Consider the following 27,569-nt stretch of genomic DNA (forward strand, 5'->3'; position numbering starts at 1 on the left):
ACAAGCAAGATCGGCAGCTACGAAATCGCTGAAGAAGTCACTGCGATCTAAAAACGATGTGTTACTTGTCAGCCTCTAGTGTTCCTATAGTTTTGCTGCGTCTTCTGTGCATGTCCTAAAGGCAAATCAGCGTGAATAAAGCGCAATTGTATCCTATAAAAGGTGTGTGCGCAGGGAACTCATTATTAATTCGTTAACGTTAGCAGTGTCAAAGTACAAAAAGTGTATGTACATGAAGTGCATGAAGGATAATAATAATATATGGGGTTTACGTGCCAAAACCACTTTCTGATTATGAGGCACGCCGTAGTGGAGGACTCCGGAAATTTAGACCACCTGGGGTTCTTTAACGTGCACCTAAATCTAAGTACACGGGTGTTCTCGCATTTCGCCCCCATCGAAATGCGGCCGCCGTGGCCGGGATTCGATCCCGCGACCTCGTGCTCAGCAGCCTAACACCATAGCCACTGAGCAGCCACGGCGGGTGCATGAAGGATGGGAGAGCTTAGAAGTGTGTGTGTGTGTGTGTGTGTGTGTGTGTGTGTGTGTGTGTGTGTGTGTGTGTGTGTGTGTGTGTGTGTGTGTGTGTGTGTGTGTGTGTGTGTGTGTGTGTGTGTGTGTGTGTGTGTGTGTGTGTGTGTGTGTGTGTGTGTGTGTGTGTGTGTGTGTGTGTGTGTGTGTGTGTGTGTGTGTGTGTGTGTGTGTGTGTGTGTGTGTGTGTGTGTGTGTGTGTGTGTGTGTGTGTGTGTGTGTGTGTGTGTGTGTGTGTGTGTGTGTGTGTGTGTGTGTGTGTGTGTGTGTGTGTGTGTGTGTGTGTGTGTGTGTGTGTGTGTGTGTGTGTGTGTGTGTGTGTGTGTGTGTGTGTGTGTGTGTGTGTGTGTGTGTGTGTGTGTGTGTGTGTGTGTGTGTGTGTGTGTGTGTGTGTGTGTGTGTGTGTGTGTGTGTGTGTGTGTGTGTGTGTGTGTGTGTGTGTGTGTGTGTGTGTGTGTGTGTGTGTGTGTGTGTGTGTGTGTGTGTGTGTGTGTGTGTGTGTGTGTGTGTGCAAGCCGGGATGCAAGCCGGGATGCGAATCGATAGCGCGCGTTCTTCTAATCTCTTTGTCCTATATATATAGCTAATCCGTTGTGTGTGCAAGCCGGGATGCTACACGGCACGGCGTTGTGTGTGTGTGTGTGTGTGTGTGTGTGTGTGTGTGTGTGTGTGTGTGTGTGTGTGTGTGTGTGTGTGTGTGTGTGTGTGTGTGTGTGTGATTCGCTCCTCGAAAAGGCAGGACGTGTGTCTTTGCAATAATATTGTGAGCGTGGTTGAAGGCATCGGTCCGGGACCTCAGAGAGGTGCGACATAATGCTAACGCATTTTTCTCGCATTTACCGCTAAATCGCCGCTGATGTTTGTTAGTTTTTAATTCGTGCTGTTCACCCTCTCCACTCCTTCCGCGTTGTCGTGTCTACGGGATTTTGACGAAGTTTAAGTCCACCGGTTGTCAGGCATGCCAATTGGTTGGCTCGTAGCGTTTTGTGTGCCGGAGACATGTTGGTCGCGTTGTGCTGTCGCGTGTTCGGGTTTGTGCTTGCATCATTGGCGTCCTTATACGCTTGTCGTCATCGTCGTCGACAAAGGCTTTTCTTGGCGTTTTGCTCGTCCATCCATCACACCCCACTGTGGTTTAAATTGACGGCCGTGCGGAGGAGGGCGGAGGTGAGGTTCGCCTTCAACGACGCATGCGCAGTGCACTTGTTTGCAACCTTTTTGTCCGCGAGTGTAGCTGTGAGTGGCCCCGTTCTTGGCACCCTTTCTTCGAAGGCAGTTGTTCGGCTTGTACATTTTACTCAGCGCAACTTTGAAATAAAATTTTGTGCCTCAGAAATCTTCCTGATATGTGCTTACCTTTCTGCGACACTTTTAACAGCGGATCTGTTTTAAAGGGACAGTAAAGTGAAAGATGATTTCTTCTGCATCAGTAAATTACTGTTCTACAACAGCAAAAACACCACTCTTACAATGATAAGACGTTTGGTAAGCCAGAAAAAGTGCAAGAAACGAAATACGGGTGGCGACGCCTACTTAAGTTCCCGCACCTGGGGGCTGTGACGTCTTAGATTTTGATGGCATCTTCTAGAGCCTACTAATTATATACAGCGGTATAGATTGACTACATTGTGTTCTAAAGGAACCAAATATTAAACGTGGCAAGTTTCGAGAACCTTTATTCAGCCAACGCGGCCCAAATGCGAAAACATACTTTGGAATCCCTAACGTCACGCTGACGTACCGGCGCTGGGGTTTCGGCGCGATATTCAAATACTGATACTTGGACCTTCATTTTCTCATCTAATAGTCAAACTATCTTTTTTTAATGACTGCCTGCAGGGTTCTCAAACAATGCTTCATTAGTCTAAACTGATTTATTGTTTCGCTTTAGTGACCCTTTAAGCTTTTTGTTCCGCCGTAGAGCGTTACCAGAAAGAACAGCCCAGCTGTGCGCCGCCTCGCGTTGCCTATAGCAACTATCTGCGAGAGCACCGAGACACGTAACCTCCTCGCACCCCACTCGCGTAGGGTGGAGTCGTGACGTCACAGGCGAGTGAAAGCTCGGAACAGCCGGCGCGGCGACACACCTCTCGCCTCCTCTACTCCGTGCGTGCGGGCTGCTGCCATGGGAAGACCTGAAGAAGTCCGGATGCCCGGATGCCCGAAGGCGGCTTACCAAGAAGAGCTCCGTATGCTGCCAAGCGAGAAGCGATGCGTCGCCGCCGAGCTGATCCTGAACACCGCGCCGGAGCTGCGGCTGAGAAGAGGCGACGCCGAGTCGAGGATCCCGAGTTTCAGTCAAGGGAACGCGAGAGTCGGCGCCTGAACGCTCGGCGTCGCGGAGAAAGCGATCCCGCCCTGCGAAAGCTCGAAAACTTCCGGCGTCAAGCCCGCCGAGACAACTTAGCCAAGCCTACCATAACCTTGCAAAACCTACAAACAACTTAGGCAAGCCACGTAAAAGCTATAGGCGATCATAAGCTCCGCCGTTGACTCCAGCCTTGCACCACTGGTGCAAGCTGCGCACGTTTTTTTTTTTTTGCATGTTATATAATTATGCACTATATATACACAGAGTATATGGTGCTTCGGTTGTGTGCCTTAATTCGAACGCTTCTCGTGCGTCTGCATCTTTAAGGCTCTTTCTATTCTCCCGTGTTTGTTTGTTTGTTTGTTTGTTTGTTTGTTTGTTTGTTTGTTTGTTTGTTTGTTTGTTTGTTTGTTTGTTTGTTTGTTTGTTCGTTCGGTAAAGACTGCAGAATAACTGCTGCTTCGCCGTTGCTTGCAGCTACCAGCTACACGACAACGTAATCAGCTTGACCAACCTATTCACGCAATGTGCGAAAGTTTGGACAAAAGTTTAAGCTCTCTCTTCTTGCTAGCTAAATAATACAGTGCGTTTTTGACGTATGGTCGAACGAGTGTCATGTGCACCGAAACTTGGGAGACGGGCTCGTAAACCGCTGTGCAGGGCATCTCGTTTAACTTATGCCAAGCTTTTAAGCAAACGAATTGGGCACCGAAGATGGATGAGTCGAGAGGCTAGAGTAATTGCTTTTGCGAGGCGCCTAAATACATGTTAGTCGAGGTCAGTCATACGAATCTTCAAATGCGTTTTGTAGAATGAAATTGCTAAATTTCAGGTATTTCAAAAAAATGCTCACTTGGCGAAACGCCGGCTAGCACTCGGCATCCACTTCCGGCATCCGCTTCCACTAGCTGGCGCCCAGCCGACGGGGCCGCACAAGTATCGCCGCGGGTCTCGTTAATTAAAGTTTATCATCATCGCTATTTCCAACCGGAACAAGGCGGGGAGACATATGCCCTGAGCTCAACACTGCTTCGCTTTGTTGCCCCATATCGACTGGGGTAGTCGAAAGGCGGAACTGCCTTCCATTTTGTGGAATGCTGCCGTTTAACTTCTTTATGCTGAGGTGAATGCTCGTCCTTCGCTGAATTTCTGTTTTAATCCCTTTGGCGCTTATCTTATCATCAAACAATAATTGTCCTAAATATTGCGTTCATATTCCTTCTCTAACACTGCGCGCTCGGTAATTTCCTGCCAGGAACACTATGTCACGCATGCGGTTCCTGACCTTCAGGTACCAGGTGCGCAGCATTGATGAAAAGAAAGGCAGGCAAGATAGATGACCATTATTGATTAGGAACGCGATAAACTTCAAAGGATGCAAATTTTTCTTGTACATTTTACCCTGATCTTGAGAGCCCTTGTACTTTCTGAGGTAGTACGTTTGGTTTGGCAGTTCCCAGGTAGAGTGCATGAACTCCCGGGGGAGTACGAGAGCACTTGAAAATGGAGTCAAGCTTGAGACAAGCATTGACTCCTTAAAAAGTTGACTCCATTGACTCCTTAGTTGGAGTTACTCCGTTTATATTGAGAGTGCAGTTGCGACTGCGCTTCACTAACACTCGGCTGCGATTCTTGCGATGAAGGGTTGCTTGAAGAAAACCCCTTTTACCCGAGTGCCTCTGCGGAGACCGTCAATATGTCATTTTACGAAATGAAACATTAGAAATCGCCGAAGTGAGTTAGTTAAAACTAGTGACATGTCTAGTTGAGGAGCGACGTTGCTTCATTCGGCGCACTTGAAGAGAAGATTCGAGTCGAGGGGGTGGTTTACGCATGAATACTGCGGGATAAACGATGTCATGTGGACGATGAGTTTTCGGTATCAATTTCCAACACGATAACAGTATCGTGGGCTCCAGGAAGTTCATGCATGGCCTCATTTCGATGAGAGCCAACGGAATTACCGGATGGCAGATATATTCGCAAGGAGGGCTGAGTACTTTCGCTGACTAGCGCAGTTCCGTAGGAATCATCCCGTTGAGCTTTCTTCCTCGCCACCTCAAGTTAGGAGAGGGCCGTGAGGTACCGCGTGATAGCACGGTCTAGTTTTCGCTAAAGCTCTGGTTCTAGCTTCACATATGGATCGTCAAAAAGCCTTCGCTGGCTAGACTCCCACACGCGCAGTTGTGAACGGTCCTTGGCCCCGCTGGCTAGAACGCTTCCCCTGAGTCACTTCCGCTCCCACGTTGTCGCAATAAACGACACACGGCCCGAGCGCCCTTTCACTGCGACCGCTGTCACCGTACGTTCATCGTTGCTCGTTTGCGTGTTCATGGGTAAATTAAAGCTGGTTAGGTTTCGAGGCCACGTAGAAGTAAGGTGAGTGCGAAGCTCCTACGTCGCACATTTAAAAGATGGGTTTTAGCTTGAGCCCTTCATCAATTTGCGCAATTAGAACGCATGTGAAACGTACAAATGTTTTCATCAGCCAGTCGCTTGACCGCACTGAGGGAAAGTTGTATTGTGTGGCAGAATCGAATGCAGCTGATACACGGGGTATGTAACTTGCATGTTTCAGTGAGGTAAATCGGAGTTTGGCCTGGAGTGCGTAAGGCAGGCTTTATGGGAAACTATTGAGTGGAGCGCTAATGCTATGCCGCAGTGGTCAGCAGGACATGGTGCTTGCATTTTCAGCAGAGTTGGATTTATCGCTACTTTCCTAAGAATGGAATGTGTCGCACTATAGGCTGATGCAAAAATTTTCGGTTTGCTTTCGCACACAGCAAGAGAGCCGAATTTATAAAACAAATGTGTGTGAGTCCCATGGGACAGCTAAATATAGTAACAGCACATGAGACAGCTGACGCATGCGAGTCGATTCAGAAATCCGGTCGAAAGTGAGACAGCGCAACCCGACGGCGTCTAAACACCAGGCTCACGTCAGGCAACGTTGTTTTAGGTTTCCGGAAATCTCAGAGGCACCCTGCGTCGATGTAAAGAGAACAGTTCGCGACTACAGCGCGCGGTGCTTTTTTTTTTTTTTTAGTGGTGCGTCGACTCGACTCGACTGCGTGTTATCACACCAGGTTTTGATAAGCTAGCCTAATCCATGCACGTATAGGCTAGCCGATCTGACTTGACCCACCGAGCTCCGACACGATGCTCAGTCACGATCCTCTGCCAAGTTTTTACGAGCAGTGTTGACCCACTTTTGTCCAGTTTATGCAAGTGTGTTTATATATTGTCGCGGCTTTGAAGTATTAATAGAGAGTTTTAGAATAGAGGCCCCAAACGTTTTGGGGCCCCAAAGAAATAGCGTCGAAGCCACTGCGCATGCGCGAGACGCGAACTGCGTTTCGGTTTCGCGTTGGGAACGCTATTTCACCGATTTAGCATTTAGCGGGAGCCCAAATAGCGGCCCCAAAAGCTTTGCGTCAGCTAACATGGCGGCACCCATCGAAGCGACGGCTCTAACCTAGCACAAAATGGTTCGATTCGCGATAACGCGTGAGGTTCGCAAGCTAGGAGACGTGACTGCGATTATCGCTTTCTCTCAACTAGCGTTTGTTATGAAGATTGATTCATTAGACGCTGCTGATTCCGAATTCGATTGTGGGTTTTATGGCTCGTAGGCCTAACACGGCTAAGTTTGGCTGGTGAAGGCACGTAAAGTTAGTTTGCTCAAAACTAAGCGCAACTAATTGTTTGCTGCTTACAGAATAACCTCTAAATTGTAATTAAACGCGAATACATGCAAGTCAAAATCACTATTCCTATCATAAAATGGTATATTTTATTTAATTATTTCTAATAGCTTTTCTTTGACGCCGCAGTGGCGCTGTCAGCGCAGGACGCTATCCGCAAACGCAAATCCCTATTCTAAAACTCTTCATTCCTGCGTGCCCCAACGCTAACACCCACAAAGCCTCTTTGGGGCCCGAAACTATTGGGGCCCCTATTCTAAAACTCTCTAATGACAAAACTATCTGTCATGGCAAGTGTGTTTGCAAATCATGACAAGTCAGGGTACGGCTTAATGTCACTGTTTTCACTGGCGTTGCTGCCCGTTTCTCAGGCCGCCCAGCAACCGCAGGCGTGCGCGCTGGCAATCTGGGCTGAACCTTCTTGCGGCCACTCGAAACTCTTCCGGTGCGAAGTGTTTACCGTCGCGACGGGGACAAAGGAGCTGCAAACACTGCCCGTATTAGCGTGTCTCTTGTGGTCACCGGGCGCCTGCTCAACCTCGCTTCCGCGTCAGCATCGCGCGGGCAGTATCACCTATACTCGCTACCATTGCAAACGCTTGTGCGCGCACGCTTGAAGGACCACTGTATTCTCGGGCTGTTCCGAGCTACACGACTGCGCAGCGCGGGGGGAGGGGTGGGGGGGGGGGGCATCTGCATTGACAAGTAGTTCGCCTGGTTGGGGTCTGTCGTTGGTTGGCCTAGCGCGTGCACTGCGCCGTGCCCTCGTCGCAGACTTTGCACCGATTGTTTTCCCTTAGGCCTCATCACCGACTTCAGTTTATTTAAGTACACTGCCGGACAAGTGATTCCGCCAAAAATAGGGAGAGAGTGAGAAAACAAAGAATTGGAAGTAAATTGTCCTGGTCCGCGGTTGGTGCCCCTGCGCGCTTTAAGAGGGACAGAAAAAAGAAATGAGGGCAAGGGAACAGATAGCTCACTCTCTCAGTGGAAAACATCTCGAATTAACCCCCGTCGTGCATCAGTCGCAACAGCCCTATAGGCCTCTACACATTTCCTAACGTCATAACTTTAATCCTCTGTCGACGTCGACTGCGTTCTTTTCCACCTTGACGTGCATTCATTCACTCGACCGAACGTTGGTTACCTCAATCTCTGGGTATACCACCCAGAGACAAAGGGGCACCACCAGTAGCCCTTTGTTACTCTGCCCTTGTACAGCCATGCGCCTGCGTGTCTTTCAAACCCTAGCCCACTGCATGCCCTTTGTAACAGTCTATGCTCCATTTCCTTCCATTCCTGTCCCTCCCTTCCCCAAAGACGCGCGTCCCTTCGAAATTGAGCACGTGAAAAGCATGTGTGGACGGCTTAACATAGCTGCGCACATTACCGCCATTCTATTTAGGTCGTTACCGCCGTCACCCCACCGCCAAACGTTGTTAAGTCCCTCATAAAGTTTTCGAGGACTAGGGTGTGACGAGCTTTCCTCATCCTGTTGGCAGCGACGCAATTTAGACACTCCGGCTACTCGTACCAGGTATGTACGTAAGGAATTGCATGTAATTAATTACTTGCAGTCAATTACATTTTTTGGTAGTTTTGTAAATAATTGATTATTGCTTACTCGGTAACGCTAATTGTAAGTCACTTCCTTTTTTAGTAACCGTTGCATGTAACCAGTTACTCTACTGAGGACATGATTTTGCTGCAGCGCGAAAGGGCGACGTAGACGAAATCCACAGGACGAGCGCTCGTCCTGTGTGTCTCGTCTATGTCTTCGTCCTTTCGCGCTGCAGCAAAATGATGTTACTTACCGTCTTGCCCGACTTTTGATCCTATCTATACTGAGGAGACAAGCTGTAACAAGCGACGCAGCTTTGAGCGCTTGAATTCTGCTGGAACTACAGCAGGAAGCCTACGACTGTGCCGCTCAGCAGCTTCGCGAATGCGCGTGTTGACACAGGTAAATCCGGGTGCTCAGTTTTGTTTTCTCATATTGACGTTCCTCCGAATTTTTGGTGACGGATTGAACCGGTGCTGCTGCGGCTCCATATTAATGTTCACTATTGATGTTCACTGATGTTCACGTGTTTATTAATCGTATGTAAGGATTTACCCTTTTGATTACATTATCTACGCGAATGGCACATGTCTTTTTTTCGGGACGAGTATTGATAATTTTGTTGATACAGCTAACATTGCATTAAACAACATATACGGTTGGACACGGATTTTTTCCAATCTCGGCAAACTGATTGTTACAAAACAAAAGCTGTTATCTTGCGCGATAATTCCTCTTTCTGTGAACTTCCTTGTCCTCTAATAATAAATAAAAAAAGTGTTTTCTTCCACCGTAACGACATTGGGTCATATTTTGTACGCATGCATGGGATGGGACCACCATGCCTATTTATTACATAACATGCATAACAAGCTGTAAAATTTTAGGAGTGTTAAAAAATTGCCAGTGGATTTTACCACTTTCTTAGAAGTTTTTTTTTGTATAACGCACTTCTTGCTTCTAACTTGCGTTATTCTCATTTAATTTGGGGTAACGCAAGCGAGCAGTCGATGTATAATTTGTTTCTCCTGCAAAAGAAGAAGAAGAAAATGGAAGAACAATATAAATGCTCTTTGTTCGACTGCAGGTCGGCCTTGCGATTCTCATGTTCCTCAATTGTTCATAAAATTTAATTTATTGAAAGTTAGCCTTCTATATGGATTCAAACTACTGCTATACTTTAGATCGAAAATCGTGAAAGATGGCGCTGATATGTGCATGCAGTGCAACTAGTTTAAAACACCGTTTTTCTCGCTCAGTGGACACTCTGAGCACTAGAGTATATTCCGCCACGCACTAAGCACGGATTTTAAATGTTAGCGTATTTGCTTGCCGAAAACGTTCGAGAAGTTTAGGCTTACTAATGAAAGCCCACGCACATTATGTAGTGCCTTTTTACTAAACATGCTGTTCCTGCACCTGGTTTATTAATGGTTTTCGTTTAATAGTTTAATAGTTAGTAATGGTTTTCGTATTAATCGTTTTCGTTTTGGAGAGTTTGTACTTCCCTATAGAAAAATGTGCAAGCGGTTACTCCCGCTAAATAATTTTTCGACGCTCCCTTTGTCAGGGTACTGCCACCGCTGGCTTAGTCAGCTTAGTCAAGGCGCGCAAGCGATCGTCAGTTCTTTGGAAATTCGTAGAGCCTCTATGCGGAAATGGGAGGCATGTTTACTTGTCAGCGTTGCTCTTTGAAAGCGCTGTCGCCGTGCCGTCAGCCGTCGACAAATGGCGACGGCTTGTGTCGTCAGCTGGCCAGCAGCTGTGCTGGTTTGTTCTGTTTCTTTTTTTTTCCTCTTGAACGTGCCAAAGACTTGCAGGATTCCCGCATTGCCGTCAAGAATACCTTCTCGCGCTTGCCCACCCAGCGCATTCCCACCGTATATGAAAGGTGGGCAAACGTTGATGACAGCTCGTACGGCGGAATAGAACGCTTGTCCCATCTGGTGGAGTATTCTCCGTGTTATTTCCGCAGAGCTAAATACCCGGATGAGAGAAAGTGAAAAAGTACAGCAAGCAGCGGCCTCTGCAGCTGCGCAGTGCATGTGAAGTTGACGGGAAATTACAGGATCACGGCGTAGTGATATGAATGCATTGCGTGGGCGCGCGCTGCCATTGTTTCCTGTGAGATTTGCACACGACACGCACGCAACGAGGGCTTACGGGAATCGTCTCACTTTTCCGCTACGCCCACCCGTTTGCCTTAGGCGATAGATATTGTACGAGCCGATGCAAGTGGCCCACCTCCTCCACGTGGCCGATACTGTGCTAGGAAAGCTGCCACGACCTTGCGTATACCTCTTGACCTGGTCAAGATTGTCGCTATGTGCAACGTGTCTCACAGAAGCACCTTGCGTAATCTGAAAGACCAGAGAGACTTTGATCGGCATTCGATTATATCATAGCGCTGTCTGGTATACGCGCTCTGATTCGGTTATACCCTGTCTATTAATTTTGAAGGTCTCGTGGATGCTGGAATGTGTACACACGATGGCACGTGTAGTGTCTCAAATTAGAGTGCTTTTTTTCTCCAAGAGAGATTGTTCTTAAAGCTGTATGCCATAGCTCCCTTATGTGCTCCGATAAGCCGCATTCAGATAAAAGAGCGTTCGCAGTGGACGCCATGCAATCCACCCCTGCGTGACTTCATCGGGGTGATTGTTCGATCCCCGGTATCTCCCTTGTTCGAGCAGTACGTCCTTGTTGCGAACTTTGAATGTGCTTTTTGGGTTGGTGTCTACGTATGCGTGCGTGTTTTAACGTCAGCCGTGCAATTGCCATGGCAGCCGCCGATATACTGTTGTCACCGAATTTGACGATATCTTTGGGGCCGTCTGAAAAATGGGCGCATGGCATGTCAGACTATTTCGAGCTGAAATGTCTCCACTTAAAATTGCGCGCGCATTTCAGAGGTGCCCATAAACGGCGCTTCACTGCTGCATCCTGCGCGGTAGTTTGCCTAAAGAACTCAGCGTTATTTGTTGGCGTACACAACGCCCCGGAAAACAGGCAATATACAGACCACGACGTCTGACGACATCTTCAACCCTCTTGTTCGTCACCTCAGCAAAGGTCCAACGTGCGCATGATCGCATACACATGCCTTACCGACGTGCATGTCGGACAGTCAAAGCAAGGACGGAATGGTAGTGGTAACTGGCGTTTTGTTACCGCTAGTGTGCTGCGAGTTATACACGCCTAGCTCCAGTTGTACGTATATGATTAACAAGGGGTGTGCGAATAGTGATTTTTGACACCGAATCGAGTACGAATCGAATAGTGCCAGAAGCGAATAGAATCGAATATCGAATACTTTTTTTTAATAATCAATATCTGTTATCACAACTTTTATAAAACGATGATCACATCCCAGTGTTCTTAAAGTTAGCAAGAGTCTGTCATTACACAGTACGTTAGGAAGCGTTGTTTATTAAACGCACAAATTGAGCATAAGGAACAAACAAGTTCCTTCGCATGAACAGGGCTCTTCAGAGAGTGGTAATGATTGCTGTGCAGCCTGTAAAGTATGGCTACCTAAGTGACGTAGCCTGTTGCACTTCGCAAATTCTCGTATTTATATGTCTGTACTATGCCTGCAGAGGTGAAAACTTGCGGTACTTTTGCTCCGATTTTACCTTTATTTGGGCGCAGTTGACGTAGTGAAATATTCGAAAAAGCATTCGAAAAATATTCGAATTTATGAATAGTGACTATTCGATATGAAGACCAAATCGAATGGGACACTATTCTATTCGTTATTCGAAAATTTTGAATATTCGCTGTTTACTAAGTAAACTCAAAGTGCGTTACAGATACGAAAAATCGCATTGAAAATGTTGACTACTAATTAATGGAAGTATATGCAGCGTAGCAAATGCATAACGCATTTCACTATAGTAATACGGGTTCTGACGGACTGTTTCGCTGTCTCGCTGGTTGGTGATAGTTACCGCTTATTCGGTCGCATAAATATCATGAACAAGACCGTGCCAGTTAATCATCAAAAGGCATCACATATATCTTATATTTAAATATCTCGTCTACGTGGTTGCAACAAATCTTAGAGAGCACCTCATGATTCTTATGTATCCCCCTTCCCCTCTCTCCTTTTCCTTTATTTTTATTTTTGAACAGGTATTGCTATAATTCTAACACGCAAGAAACGCGGCAACCCCAGTCGAGTGTCACAACAGAAGGCGAATGTTACTGTGGCTCTGCGGGGTGCCCGTGATCTATCACTCCTTGAGCCAGATAGGCAGGCGTACCGTTCCTCTCGTCCCCTGATTGCCCCATGTGATCTTACTGTTGACCCCCTTATGCGTCTTAGTGCTAATCTTGTTCGTTTTGTTTCCGAGCTTTCGCGTCGCAGCCATGGTTAGCGCAGAGCTGTCTGCCCCTTAGAGTCCTTTGGCGCATCCGATAGGGCTCATTATCAAGCGGCGGGAAACTGGCGCACACAAACAACCTTTGCGAACTCTGTCTGCGAGAGCCTTTGGCCAGAAGTACCGTGTTGGGCTACAAACACTCCTTTTCGGTGCATATCGATGCGAGGTCGTTGTCGCTTCCAGGGGATGCCTGTTCTGTATGTATAGCCACATTAGCATGAACTGTTCCTTGAGGGTCGAGCTAGAACAATACCTGCTCCCCCTCTTTTTTTATATATCTCTTTCTCTCTGCCTCGTACATCACGCCTGGCTAAGCAGTGCTAGTTTTGTGCTCAAGCGGCGTGCCCACAGCAAACGAAGCACGAAACGCTTCATATTCACGTCCGCGCTTTGGTACACGCATAACCGAGATCAAGGAACACGGCCACGCGTTTTGTGTAAATGTAAGTGGCGTGTGTTCGTGCACGCGCACAGCACATGGTCTACTGCAAACCACGAAGCTGTGTTTATACCAAATTATACGTGCTTGTGTGTCACATGCTTATAATACGAATGAGAAGCCGGGGAGCCCGATTTTTTGTTAATCACAACCATACAAAATCAACAGATAATGCAGCCAAGGAAAGCATATATTAAATATCTCGTCTACGTGGTTTGGGAAATAGGGGAACTTATTTGTAGTTTTAATGCGAAAGTATTATATGGCTCCTGAGGCGCAAAATCCGGCTTTGGCGTGACCACGCCATGTTCAAAAGGCTACAAACCCTCGACCTATGGTGGGAGCCGAACCCACGACCTTTGGAATTAACGCGCGGCTAATTGAAGCACATATAATTGAGGGACAGTAAATAAGGCACTCGAACCCATCACCTTTGATGGGAATCGAGCCCTCAACATTCGGTGTTATTTAAGGCGTGGTTGATTAAGGCACAGGTAATTAAATTAAAGCACTCGAAGTCTCGACCTCTGGTGTTGAGTAAGGTCAGCGTTATGAAGGCACAGGAAATTAAGATAGAGTTAATTAAGGCACTCGAACGCACAACCTTTGGTGGGAGTCGAACGCACGACCGTCCGTTGTGCGCACCTTATGACGAACACCTTTGGTCATGTCGCGGCGCTTCTGCTGACGTGGCCGCAACGCTTTCGCATTCATCCACATAGTGCCCCTTGAGTTTTTTTATTTGGAGTGTAGAAATAACAAGCCAAAGAGAAATGGATGTGGACGAAGAAACAACTTGCTGCCGGTGGGAGCCGGACCCACAATCTCCGCATTAAACGTGTGTTGCACTGCCAATTGTGCTACGGCTGCGGCCCTCCCACGTCCTCATTTTTGGGCATGTATGTGTGCAGGATTAGACTCTCGAAACGCACGCTTTATGCGGAGGTTGCAGGTTGGTCTTCCACCTGCGGCAAGTTGTATTTTCGTCCACATTCATTTGCTTTAGCTTACATTTCTACACTTAAAGTAAAAATTACAAATAAATTTTCCAATGCATTCCTCGACTTCATTGTCTGTTGGCTACATATGGTTATGCTTATAATATCTATGACATACTGGCGTTCGTGCTGGTACATTAAGTTCAAAGTGAATCTTTTACACGATACGGTAAGCAGGTGTGTGTGTGTGTGTGTGTGTGTGTGTGTGTGTGTGTGTGTGTGTGTGTGTGTGTGTGTGTGTGTGTGTGTGTGTGTGTGTGTGTGTGTGTGTGTGTGTGTGTGTGTGTGTGTGTGTGTGTGTGTGTGAGAGAGAGAGAGAGAGAGAGAGAGAGAGAGAGAGAGAGAGAGAGAGAGAGATTTGCCGACTTCTTTTTACATGTTGGAGCTGCTCCGTGGCCTTGCCTCTAGTGAGATCGTAACGCAGAGCGGTGAGCATTGCGAAGTTCGTTGTGCCAGCACCGGGCCCCGAAAACAAGCAACTCTGTGTAGTAGAGCACAAGTGGTGCATACGTAGAGCGCTGGTGTCGGGGTTAGTGCGAAGAGAAGCTCGACCAGCCTCTTTTGCGGAAACGCTGCTGTTCCGGTCGATCACCTCTCGTGTTCAGGAAGAGTACTCGCCACGGTGTCTGCTCCTTATCATGCGCAACCAACCTGGACAGCAAAACAATGCCCGTTTTTGTGTACATGTTGTGTCTAACGGCAATATTTGCTCGGGCTTTCTTTCCGCAGCTATGTTTTTCAAGCGACCGTTGCTCGCCCTTCTCTCGTGGTGAGGTGCACGAAACGCACCGGACCCGCCGTGGTTGCTCAGTGGCTATGGTGTTAGGCTGCTGAGCACGAGGTCGCTGGATCGAATACCGGCCACGGCGGCCGCATTTCGATGGGGGCGAAATGCGAAAACACCCGTGTACTTAGATTTAGGTGCACGTTAAAGAACCCCAGGTGGTCGAAATTTCCGGAGTCCTCCACTACGGCGTGCCTCATAATCAGAAAGTGGTTTTGGCACGTAAAACCCAAAAAATAATAATAATAGAAACGCACCGGGTACTTTGAGGATAGGACGCCTCGATGACGAGCAGTCAGAAAAGAAAATTTGCCGATGACAACGATTCTTCCATAGCTAGTAGTTGTGCTGTAAGAGTGGAAAGGTAAAATACTATAGTTGGTTCTCGTTGAGTCTGAACACTGTTTGGAGGAAAAATGCTATCGAAGCGACGACGACGCAGTACACTCGCTGAACTAGAAGACATGCAGGGACCATTGAGCGCATCTTCTCGGAAAGTCGCAGCACCCGTGACGAATTGGATGTGGACGCGCCTACTCCCCACTGTCAGTGTGTGTTAGGTATTTGAGGATGCTGAGCAAAATGGGAATTCATTTGTGGTGAAGAAAGACGGCTGACAGATTAGTTGTACAATAGCAGGGAGAACACAATGAAGGGAACGATATCTCGTTTTTTACAGCGAAGCTGTATATAGCTAGCCGATTCGTCCATCCGTCCGTCCGTCCGTCTGTCGGTCGCCTGTGCGCCGAGAACTCCTCCGGCGCAACCCCTTGCGCACGCGGGATAAAGAGAGAGAGAGAGAGAGAGAGAGAGAGAGAGGCGCGCGCGATTAGCCAGCACCACCTAGATAGCGCAAGGCCTGTTTTCTCTGGTCCAAGATGTCACGCTACCTGGCCCGAAATTTTCATTGACAAGAATGACGTGATGAAAGCGGTGACGTCAAAATCATTGTTGCCTACTCGGGAGCATCTCCATGAGGTTCAATGGTAGTCGTGCCGGGTGACATGACGTCATGCATCGGAGTGAAAAGGTCCTGTGCTATCTAGGTGGTGCTGGATTGGCTGCGCCAGTAGTGACGTCGTTGCTCTCAGTCGCAGCCGAGAGCGCGCGCAGCAGTTTCTCTCCGGCTCCGAAATGGGTAGGCGCGTCATACGTACATTCCTTAGGAGCAGTAAATTTTCGTTAATAACGCCGCGAGCAGAACGGGGAACGAGCTTGTCTACGCCGTGCCGGTGCTGCAGCCCGGAAACAAGAGCAGGCTCGTGCAGCCGAGCGCAAGCAGCAACTGCGCACCGAGGATCCGGCAGCCTACCAAACAGTCGTTTATTGAACCGTCGGGATAAACCCAGTGATAAACACACCGGGGTCGCACGTTTCAGCTTCGCTGATTAACCATCTGTACGGAGTGCTTGGCCGGCGATTTTCTTTCTTCTTTCTCTTTTTTTCCTTTGCTAAGTTAAACTTGTGCAAAAATAATTTAAGGATCTATAGCTTGTTGCGCCACGAATCGCGACGTTTAAGGGCCGAGACAAGAAACAGCGGGAAAGCAAGAAAGCTGATCCGTAGAGATGGCGTTCCTCCCACCCGCCTACCGCCACCATTTACTTCACCGTTTTGCCAACAGAACAAAAGGTTATCGCTGGAGCCAGAAACACTGAGCTAAATGTGGGCGCACTTTACACTGCGCTTTGAAGAACTCACAGATGTTCTCTTGCAGTATACCGGACGGTTTTGCGGTGCACTGTCAGTCGATTTCCTTCGAACGAACTGAGAAATACGAGGATTTTAACTTGCACTGTCCGTCCACGCTTCACTACATGTTTTCCTTGAGTCGAGCGTCGGCTCGCGTGTCTCGCATTCTAGCGACCGTCGTATGGGCACAAAAACCGCGAAGCATAACACGGCTGTGCAGTCAGGCCGCTAGCGTACTTATAGTTCGACGTCGTCTCTAAGTGTCGCCGACCGACGACTTCCGGAAGTCTATTACGTCCCCGTGAGTCCACCTCCGACGGAAGTAGCTTTCCGGGCGACAAGAGTCGCTGTTAGCCGTAGAAACTTCCGCGTCCGGTTTTGCGGCGCCTTCTGAAATTCCTCTCAGCGGCGAAACGATCGTGTTGTTTTATAATACCCCGCTGCTCGGGGTCAATGTCCTGACGGCAGCCGATATGGGACTTTTTCGTGGCACGCCTTCTTGAAGCGGTCGGTGGTCAAGAAGCTCACCGCGTGCTGGCACGTAGCTTCGAGTGGCATCGTCTCGCAGTAACTACCGACTCGACCTTGTGGGAACCGCGAAGTCGCACATGCATGGCTGTGCCTAGCTGTGAGTTCAGACTTCGACTCAAGCTCAATGTTGCACCACTGACGTTAATCCCTGTCTAATAATAGCAGTTCCGTACTTGGTTTCAAGGAGGAGTAGCGATAGTGGAGTGCGGCTTTTACTTGCCGCCGGTTCACTGGCGCTGGTTTAATTTTAACTTGACAGCGGACGTCACGTCGAAATGCGCGTAATTATTTGGTCTCTTTGGAGCCGCATGAACAGTTATATGAATGTAAGTACCGTGCCTAGCTTCCCTGCCGTGTGGAGGAACAATCGCTAGATGAACAGGCAACATCGAGAGCTTTCCCTACGGCTGCAGTTCTTAGCGAGCCGAAGGGTTATTATCCGTGTGGCAGTCCAATGGTCGTTAACGGCGTCTTTTCGCGAAGTACGCAGACACGAACAACATCTCGAAACGCCGAGTTTATGTTGCGACAGATACCTCTTCGACAAACCTATGGTGCAATGGGGCTTGCACAGATTTGCACCTTTCATGATCATTCCATTGTTTTGCTGGTAATTGGCAACTCATATACATTTATCACCCATTGCATCAACTAACGGCACCTATCTCTCAGCTACTTTGGTAAACACTCCGGCTGCTGCCTCCGGCTTCATGTTTTGAACTCCCGAGCTCGCACGAGCCGATATGAACGCCGCTAATCGCGTGTATTCGTTTTCTCTAATCGTTTTTCTCGGAAGCATGTGAGAGTGCATGGATTTTAGCTGCAGAACTTTCTCAGCCTGCTATTTGACTACGCTGTTCCACCAAACGTTCACCCATTTTCCGAGGAATTCATCTATCCGGTTTCGTCTGCGCGTTAGTTTGCATCTGAGCATAAAATCGGGCATGTTTAGCATTCAACAGTCTTTCGCAGTCGACGCCGTGTTTTAAAACGACAGCGAGGCTGGCGCATGCTCGAGGCGCTTTTGCTTGCAGACGCCGGCCTTGGCGGCGTATCGATACAGCGCATGTGGCTTGTGTAGCTTTTTCGAGCCTATATATATATATATACCGATGGCCCTGTGCGCTTTTTTCGATGTTTTCCTCCAACGCTTGTGTCATTACGACAAGCCTCTGGATGCGCTTTCCCGTTGCGCACTAATGCCCAGAGGCAGCGAGCATAACACGCAGTCGGGGTAGACTTGAAAGGCGAAATTGACTGCGCATTCCTTTTCAGTGTGCAAACTTGCATGGCACCTTCGAGAAAAGAAAGGAAAGGAAAGGAATTCTGATATCAGAGGTGGCGGTAGATCGTAGGAAGGCGTTTTCTCTAGGCGAAGCACGTTTAACGACTGAGACCTCTGTGCTTATGGACTCACTGTTGTGCCATTACCACAAGCCCGGATCCCGAATCTGCAAGATGCAGAATCTATCCTGCGAGCGCCATAACTCTCCCTTCACAAGTCAAGATGCTGCGCCTTCGTGCGGGAGAAGCCTCGGCGGAGCAGCGTGTTTTGACGTGTCCGCGTGTGCCCGACGGCCCGGCGCCGCACCTCCCTTGCCTGGAGGTCACCGCGCGCGCGAACTTTGAACCGGGTGGCCAGCGCGGTCGCTGGTTGGACCCCTCGGACGACCGTCGTGTGCTGACTTTGTATTGGGCCGGTTGAGTGACAATGGGCCTCGGGGATTATAAAAGCAGAGACACGCCGCTCGAAAACAGGATCTGCCGACCCCACCGGGAGAGAGTATCGCTCCCGACTGGGGTGAGATGTGAAACGCGTTTTCGCCGGACGTCGTCGTGCGAGAACAGTCGCGTTTGTTGTGAGCACTCGGCCCCAGTGCCGACCCGTTCATGTCCTGTATGATAACCTGTATATAATGTATAAAGTCCCTTTTGTTATTCTCATCGACGCCAGGCTCGGAGTCTTCGCTACCAACGCTCTGTCACGAAACGGGTGACGAGCGCTACGGGACCACAAAGCCGTTATCGTGGTGCAGCGGTTGAAGTTCGTAACACTGGATGGCAGCTACGGGATTGACCGGCATCAGCTACCTCGGCGCGGTGAGTGCCTGAAGTTTACCTCAAACACCAGACTTTCTCTGACACAGGTTATAGTAGCTTAGGGAAGGATTTGGTGTTGCATTGTGATAACCTTGTGTGTTTCAAGCCTAGTAAGAGTGTTTTGAAAACCAGGGGATGCTGAGGGGGTAAACAGGGCAGTGTGTGAAATACTTGCATATGTCTTACTAGTAGTGTTATAGTAGCGTACGGCAGGTATATTCAAAAAGGGTAAACAGCAGGAGGACAGTGTGAACGATGGAGAAGTACAAGGTGAAGGAACTTCTCGAAATTTGTGAGGAGTTGGGCATTGAGTTGGGCTCAACCAAAAGAAAGAATGCGATCCTTGAGGTCATGAGGACCGGGGACGTAACGGCTGAGGAAGCCGCAGAGGCCTGGGCGGATATCAATGAACGTCGGGAAAGGGAGGAGAAGGAACGTTGCGAGCAGGAAAGGAAGGAAAATGAACGACGGGAAAGGGAGGAAAGGAGAGAACAGGAACGCCGCGAGGAGGAAAAGCAGGAAAGGAGAGAAAAGGAACTTCGCGAGGAGGAAAAGGAGGAAAGGAGAGAGAGGGAGCGACGTGAGCACGAGCTTAAAATGAAAGAGTTGGAGATCCGAAATAACTCGCCGGCGCCTAGTCTCACTTCTAATGTTCCAAGAATACGCGATCAACTTCCACCCTTTGTCGTCGGAGAGGATATGGCCAAATACCTCGTGAAATTTGAGCACGTCTGCGAACGGAATAGCATTGAGCGATCCCTTTGGGCACAGAATCTGTTAGCCTTGCTTCCTGGGGAGGCATCAGACGTAATAACTTGCTTATCGAAGGAGGCGTTTGAGAGCTACAGTGATGTGAAGGAAGCGCTACTGCGGAAGTACAAATTGTCGCCCGAAGCTTTCCGGCAGAGGTTCCGGTATGCAAAAAAGGGTAAGGAGTCGAATGTTGACTTCGCGTTTCGTCTAAAAGCCGACTTGGTGGAATGGCTGAAGGGCGAAGAGGTTTACGACGACCGCGACAAAATTGTCGAATGCATCGCGTTGGAGCAGTTCTACCGTTGCATTGATGAGGATGTCCGGCTCTGGCTGCAAGATAGGCTAAAGGAGGTTAAGCTAAACAAGGCAGCAGAGTTAGCGGAAGAGTATTACACACGCCGCAGCTTGCACAGCAAGGCAGTGCGCATAGAAAAAGCAGATAGAAGAGATGGGTTTTACGGGAAGCCCGACGAACGGAAGGAAATCACGCGTCGCGAGTTTCGGGACGACGAGTCCCTTCCCAAAGAAACTGTAAGGGATGGACAGAATGCATCTCAGAATGATGACGATGGTCCGAAACAGCGAAACGAAATGACGCGTTCTTTTGAAAAACGGAGACCGTTAACCTGCTACAATTGCAAAAAGCAAGGGCACATCGCTGCAAGCTGCCCAGAGAGAATTGCTTTTGCAACGATACGGGAAACTCACAAGAACATACGTCTATTGGAGCCCTATGTGCAGGAAATTAAGGTAAACGGCAAGAAGTGCCGAGCACTGCGGGACTCTGCAGCAACTATGGACGTTGTTCACCCGTCTTTCGTCTCCTCGAGTGATTTTACGGGAGAGTGCGTTAGGATACGGCAAGTGGCCGAGAAGGAGAGTGTCTGTTTACCGATCGCAACGGTTAGCATTGAAGGAGAATTTGGGAAACTTAACACCGAAGCCGCTGTGTCAGCCGCCCTCCCGGAGCAATTTTCCTACCTCTTCTCAAATAGCTCGGAGCAGCTGCTGAGGGATCAGGGCAAATCATTCTTTGCCGACGTGGCGTACATGGCCCCCACGCGATCCAAAGCGCGCCCGCTGTCGAGGGAACTTGGCTTAGCGTCGGTTAGCGAAAGGCGGTGCGGCACACGGACCGATCACGGTAACTTGAGTGGCGAGCAGTCACGGGAGAGGCAGAGCTCGGAGGCTGGCCTAGGCGAGCGGGTCCTGGAGGTGAGTGGGAGTGACGCGTGCAGTGCTAGCCGCGATAGAGACGCGACGCCGCAATTAGGCGACGCGGGCTCCACACTCGCTCCGGTTTCCGCCAGCTGGCAGGAGCAGGCTGCAGTTGAAAGGGAAACTCGGATTCGCGAACAACAGGAAGATTGTTCACTAGCCGATCTGAGGAAGAGCGTCAAACGGGGAGTGAAAAAAAAGGAGGTTTCATTTGGCAAGGAATCTGGCTTATTGTACCGCCGCTACACGGATAAGCAGGGTCGCAAATATAAGCAGCTTCAGATTCCGCGAAAATATCGCCGGGAAAAATGAATGACCTCATTTGCTTCCTCAGAAGTATGTTTTCGGTCCAAAGCGATTTCAAGGGGACCATTCTATTTGTAATTATTATTGCTGATTAATAATTGTTTCTATTTTGATGTGTTGTTGATTTGAAAACTGATTGTTTAAGCCTTGTGTGCTAGATCGTACACCTGCCTCTTGTTGCAGCGGGAGAAAAAAAGGGGAAAACAATTTAGTTAGGTTGATTTGAATTATGGCCTTGTCTGGTGTTTGACGGGAGACAGAGGGCACTTGTTCGTGTTGGGTGTTGCCTTTTGCCGGTCGGTTTTGCAAGCTGCAGAACGACCAAGCGGGACCAGTGGCGAGAAGCAAGGTCTTAGGAACGACCCGAGCGGAGCTGGTCAAGGTGCCTTGGCGACGACGTGGTGAGCAGAGCTCCTGTCCTGGCGAGTCGGACCTGGGCACGTGAGGTTACCTGGCGTCCCGACACTGGACGTGAACTTGGACGAGCCTGACGAACGTGCGCGCCTGGCATCCGAGCCACGTGGAGGCAGCTCGTCTTCCCGGCGCCTTATCTGAGGGCGGGGATGCTGTTGTGCCATTACCACAAGCCCGGATCCCGAATCTGCAAGATGCAGAATCTATCCTGCGAGCGCCATAACTCTCCCTTCACAAGTCAAGATGCTGCGCCTTCGTGCGGGAGAAGCCTCGGCGGAGCAGCGTGTTTTGACGTGTCCGCGTGTGCCCGACGGCCCGGCGCCGCACCTCCCTTGCCTGGAGGTCACCGCGCGCGCGAACTTTGAACCGGGTGGCCAGCGCGGTCGCTGGTTGGACCCCTCGGACGACCGTCGTGTGCTGACTTTGTATTGGGCCGGTTGAGTGACAATGGGCCTCGGGGATTATAAAAGCAGAGACACGCCGCTCGAAAACAGGATCTGCCGACCCCACCGGGAGAGAGTATCGCTCCCGACTGGGGTGAGATGTGAAACGCGTTTTCGCCGGACGTCGTCGTGCGAGAACAGTCGCGTTTGTTGTGAGCACTCGGCCCCAGTGCCGACCCGTTCATGTCCTGTATGATAACCTGTATATAATGTATAAAGTCCCTTTTGTTATTCTCATCGACGCCAGGCTCGGAGTCTTCGCTACCAACGCTCTGTCACGAAACGGGTGACGAGCGCTACGGGACCACAAAGCCGTTATCGTGGTGCAGCGGTTGAAGTTCGTAACATCACTCAAACTTATGCGGCGCGAGCGAAACGCGCTTGATCTTTACTGATGTCGGCAACCTGGCTTACAACAAGCCAGCGTGATTTCACAAGTGTTTCGTTTTAGGCATACATATGCTTAGGGGTGGCAAGACGGGGTTGGGTGCAGGGGCTCTTTACGGGTCTTGTTCTGACTTCACGAAAACCTTTTCACTGAATTGGCCTCTGCGGAATATCGCGTGCGCGTACTTGACAAGATCCAAGCTCCGCATCAACCGTTTAATTGTACGGACGGCGTCGTCACATTGTTAAGGTCGACGAAGTCTTCACTAACGGCCGGCCGCTACCTGTCGCCGCGTATACGGTCTGTGTGTCTATGATAATCTGCGAGTTCGTTGCACGCCGCGGAAAATGTGGGCTATTACGATGTTCGAAACGCACATCGGTAACTACCCAGTTTTCGTGCTCTGCAAAAATGCACGCTCCAACGCGAGGCCACTGAGCGTCAAAGATACGCCGAGAATGCGCCGCTGTGCGGTTCCCTATTCATTATCCCCGTCTATAACTGCAAGTGCTGCAGCAGGACTTCGGCTTCGACGCTGCGTTGCCGCGAGCAGAAGTGCGCGCTTGTACGCCGCGGGTATGACAGACGCGTGGGTAAACTTCCGTGCCTGGCTAATTGCCGCGCTCGGTCGCCCGGGCAGAGGTGCCTCGCCGTCGGCGCCGTCGATAGCGCGGCGTCGCCCGCCCGTGCTCAGACAAAAGCCTTTTGTTTCCTTTTCGGAGACTGCGCCGAGTCGCGTGCGCTGCGTGTACGAAGAGGTCCCGCGCGCCGAGCGCTCCGATATGCGCGGCTGGTGTGCCGCAGACTGAGTAAACACGACGGGTTGTTGCGGAAAGGTGACCTGCCCCCTTGATAGGACGCGCGGAGAACTCCCCTGTCGCGCCACGCTGCTACGGAGTTCGCGCGGTGTGCTCCATGCCCCCCTCCCCTTTCTCGTCCTCTCCCCGCACTCTGCTAAATCGCGTCCCACGTGACCACAACAAGGAGCCATCCGGCGCGCACAGTTATGCGCGGCCGACCCGAGTGCAGAGCACGTCGACGAATGAGCGCGCTACAGCAGTGCACAGCATGGTGGGCGTCCCCGTCGGTGCCCTAGCACCGAGCATTCTCGAAGCACTCAAGCACCGCGCTAAAGCACCTCTGATCAACTACAGGTGAGCTCCTGAGAAGCTGAAGTGGACTTGCGTTGGCGAGCTTCCTCGGTTTCCTGTCTGAGGGTCCCTTCCTGTCGTCCGCTTGCCGACCCGGGCCCAGTAAGATGGTTGGAATTCAGCGCCCCTGTTGTCGGTTTATTTCTTCGTCCATGGTGCCGCCTGCGCTGCAGAAAATATAGTCGAACATGACGGACAAGCGCACAGCTAGTCTTCCATCCTTTGCTCGGCAGCCGTGGTAGCCGAGGAGGGTGTATACACTTGAATTGTGCCTACAGTCTCGGGCGTCCGCTTCTGTCTATCTCTCCCGTCGACCCTTACGCTGACAGTTGAATCTTTTCCTATATTTAAGAGACGCCCAAGATTGTTGCAATCGCTGCTGCTAGGAAACTTATGTTTCGCTCGCAAAAGATGTGCCGTGCATCTTCGCGAGTCATACTACATGCTGGATCGAAACGCCGTTCCGTGCACGAACGGTTGACAAGTGCACCGTCCCTATAGCTGCGCCGATGGCGATAACCGCTCACTCCCATATTTCGCGTGCCAAGAACGCGCAGCGATCCGACGGGAGGACGATCCGAGCCCGAGTTGTGTCCACACTTGGCGTCTTTGCCTCAGAATCCTCCCATCGGGGGTCCATCGCATTGAGCCGTATTCTCGTTGTCATTTCCACGAAGACAATCACCGATACGTGTGGTGTGGTGCTGCTAAAGTGTTGGTGCATAAGTGTTGGGCTTGAAAATACAGTTTGTTTCTTGATCTCGGAGGCCACGGGACGATTTGCTGCCACTGATGGCATCGCTCGTCCCGACTGCGAACCGGTCTGTCCGCTTTCGCTGCTTCAGTCTAGGGAAATCGTCTTTGCGGGCATAGGATCGAATAGAAAAATGGCGCCCAGGGTGATCACCGGGCACGCCTGCTTCCTGCCGCTCTTAGACGATGGAAAGGTGATTGCGTGCCGTATTGCAGGCACGAACCCGCAGTTCAGGCGTTACGCGTCTTATCCACCTCGGACCGCCCCATCACGCAGGTGTGGGAAACGCACCAGATGTACCCTATGTAAGACAAAGGCATGCCGTGGTGCTCTGGTGGTTGTTTTCCTATGCATCGCACCGCTTGTCTTCAAAGCGTTATGCCTGCCGCCGTGATTTGCGCACGACAATAAAGGCCGTCGCACGACGAACGGGAACGTGCGTGCATGCGTTTCTTGCTGTATAGAGCCTGAACACGAAGTGCGCTGTTTTCGGAGCACACAGTTCTGAGCAATTTTGGATGTGCACGGAACTCGGCGTGTTTCCCGGCTCCCCTTGATTTCTTTGGCATCGGACGACTTCGGCTGCAGGACTAGGCTTGCGAGTTCGGCGCAGAAAGTTTTAAACCGCGTAATTGCTATTTGAAGTTGTTACGTTGCAAGCGGCAAGCCTGCACCGAAGGTGGCACGCATAGGCGGAAAGTTTTCATTTTTCGGGGCGGGGGGGGCACTTGAAGGAACTTTGTGTGACTTGGAAGAACACTGAAGTGACGGCCTTATATAAAACTTTACAAGACCCCATAGTAGGAGACAGTTCAATTTCACAACCTGAGTCCTCTCCCACCACCAGGAATCTGGCGTCTTTCGGTGGTGTAATCTACCTTCGCGTAATTGTCGTATACTTCGCTATCAGTAATACTGCTTCGTTTTTCAGGCGAAACTAGAGCCTTTCAGGGGTTTTTTTTTCTTTTTCTGTGAGTCCGAATGCAAGCGCTTCTGCGCATGACTACTGTTGATTCTAATTTCGAGTGAATCCGGCTTGTCCTCATTTCGGTTACTGAGTGAATTACGCAGGGTGCCCGATTTGTCACGCACCAAAACTTAAAAAAAGCACTTACGTTACTCGAAGAAAACCTAGCGCATATTGTTTCCAGTACAGTGGAGTAGCCGCCAGCTATTCTTTCGTTCCTGAAATTTAATTCGGCAATTGCAATTAATGATGTAATTCGAGAAGTACTGTCCTAATTATCAGTGTCAATGGGGCATCTGTACGTACCCCCAGGTACCCCCGAATGACATCTAACTGCTGTGTTTTCAGCAACGTACTAATTGCGTGCAATTTTTTTCCTACTGGCAAAAAATTAAACCTCATGAAATATGAAAAATACCTTGGGACTGCACTCCCACCCGTATCATAAAGCAGTGCCCTCGAGTAAGCTGACTGAGAGCAACTGCATTGCCCGTCGCAAACCCGAAGAGACAGCGCATCACCTTGATAATGGTACGAAAGGAGCATCAATAGCAGGTTTCGCGGCTTTGCAGCTATTCCTTCCTTACTACGTCACACTTATGTCTCTCAAGGCCGACTGATCACATTGATAACAAAAGTCACTTGATAAGTGGCCAAAGCGCCGCTCTGCGCACGCACGAAACGCGAAAAGCAATGTAATTAAATTATGGGGTTTTACGTGCCAAAACCACTTTGATTATGAGGCAGGCTGTAGTGCGAGACTACGGACGTTTGGACTATCCGGGGTTCTTTAACGTGCACCTGAACACACGGGTGTTTTCGCATTTCGTCCCCATAGAAATGCGGCCGCCGTGGCCGGGATTCATCCCGCGATTTCGTGCTTATAGCAGCCCAACACCATAGCTGCTAAAAAAGCAATCTAATAGGCATATCATGTTTTGAAATCCCGGTTTTGCTCGCACGGCATCGACAGAGTGCGCTCGCAGCTATATTTCATGCCAGAAACTAGCTACGCACCAAAGCCAAAATTAAGTGATTGTTGTAGTTTTCATGAAAATGTATACGTGCTGCAAAAACAGGTTCAGGTCATAAAATAAAAGCGAAATAAACAGACCGGGAAGCAACCCATCTGATGAGAAAAGGCAAAACCGATGCGGTCAAGAAAGTAATAATCACTTCTAAATGAACCGAAATTGCAATCGGGACGGCTGCACAAAAAACAAACAAAACATACAGCAGATTTCAGTGTGCCCTTATTATCTGTGAATTCATAAGTGCCGTTGAACACCAGCTGCTGCCTAGACGACGAGTTCGAATAGGTGTTCTTCTGCAGCTACGCAGTACAGAGTCCGCTTTATCACATCGTCATTCATAACAATAGTCATGTAAATAAATATGCGGTGGAAATTAGCAAAAAGCGATCGAAAGATTGGTGGCTCAAAAGTAGAAAGGTGACATAAGATTAAAAGTGTAGGAAGAAGTATTTAAAGAAAATGGTAAATTTTAATAACTTACAACACAGTTAAACAAAAATAAAAAGCTGAGCATGGTGGCAACTGCCATCACCCCGTTTCAAAGGGGACACTCCTACCTTCCATCCAGTGGCTTTCTTGGTGACCTACGCTCGAATTCACGGCAGACATCCGTTATCCTTGCCTCGAGCTAATCTGACGTCCGTCTGGATGATCTAAGAGCGATCTTTTACATAACCCCAATGCAAGAAATTGAGTGGGCAGAGGTCAGGTGACCTAGCCGGCCAATTTCCAGGCCCGTGTTTTCCAGTCTATTGCGCACGAAAAGTCGCATCCAACAAGTTTCGTGCTCGGCTGCTGCTGTGATGGCGCCCTATCTTGCTGATGCCACAGATGTGGAAGACGTGCCAACGGGACTTCGCTGAGAAACTCATCCACCACTCTTTCAAGAATTTCGTCCACGTAACGCTGTCCAGATAGTGTGGGACCGAAGAAGACGGGACTGATTATATATCACCGACGTAAATCCCGCACCCCACAGTGAACGACCACTGCTACTGGGGCAGATTGCGCTTTACCCAGTGTGCATTGTAGTCGCTGTAATAGTATGCGTCATGTAAATTCACTTGGGCGTTCCTGCGAAAATTGGCTTCATCTACGTACATAT

The 27,569-nt window shown here is 49.6% G+C and overlaps 1 protein-coding gene across 5 annotated transcripts in view; it reads left to right on the forward strand.

Moving 5' to 3' along the window:
• LOC135903765 (protein Aster-B-like) overlaps nt 1-27,569 on the forward strand; it is a 133,098-nt gene that overhangs the window by 50,152 nt on the left and 55,377 nt on the right. The window contains exon 1 of one of the 5 annotated variants that reach the window (XM_070537743.1): nt 23,469-23,712. The exons of 1 other annotated variant lie outside the window; for it this stretch is intronic. In XM_070537743.1, coding sequence (XP_070393844.1) covers nt 23,474-23,712 — 239 coding nt within the window. In that variant the 5' untranslated portion in view covers nt 23,469-23,473. Of the gene's footprint in view, nt 1-23,468; nt 23,713-27,569 lie in introns of those variants that run through there. 3 more of the 5 variants (XM_070537740.1, XM_070537742.1, XM_065434143.2) reach the window with 3 other exon arrangements.

Source organism: Dermacentor albipictus, chromosome 4 (assembly GCF_038994185.2).
Source record: "Dermacentor albipictus isolate Rhodes 1998 colony chromosome 4, USDA_Dalb.pri_finalv2, whole genome shotgun sequence".
Lineage (NCBI taxonomy): Eukaryota > Metazoa > Arthropoda > Arachnida > Ixodida > Ixodidae > Dermacentor > Dermacentor albipictus.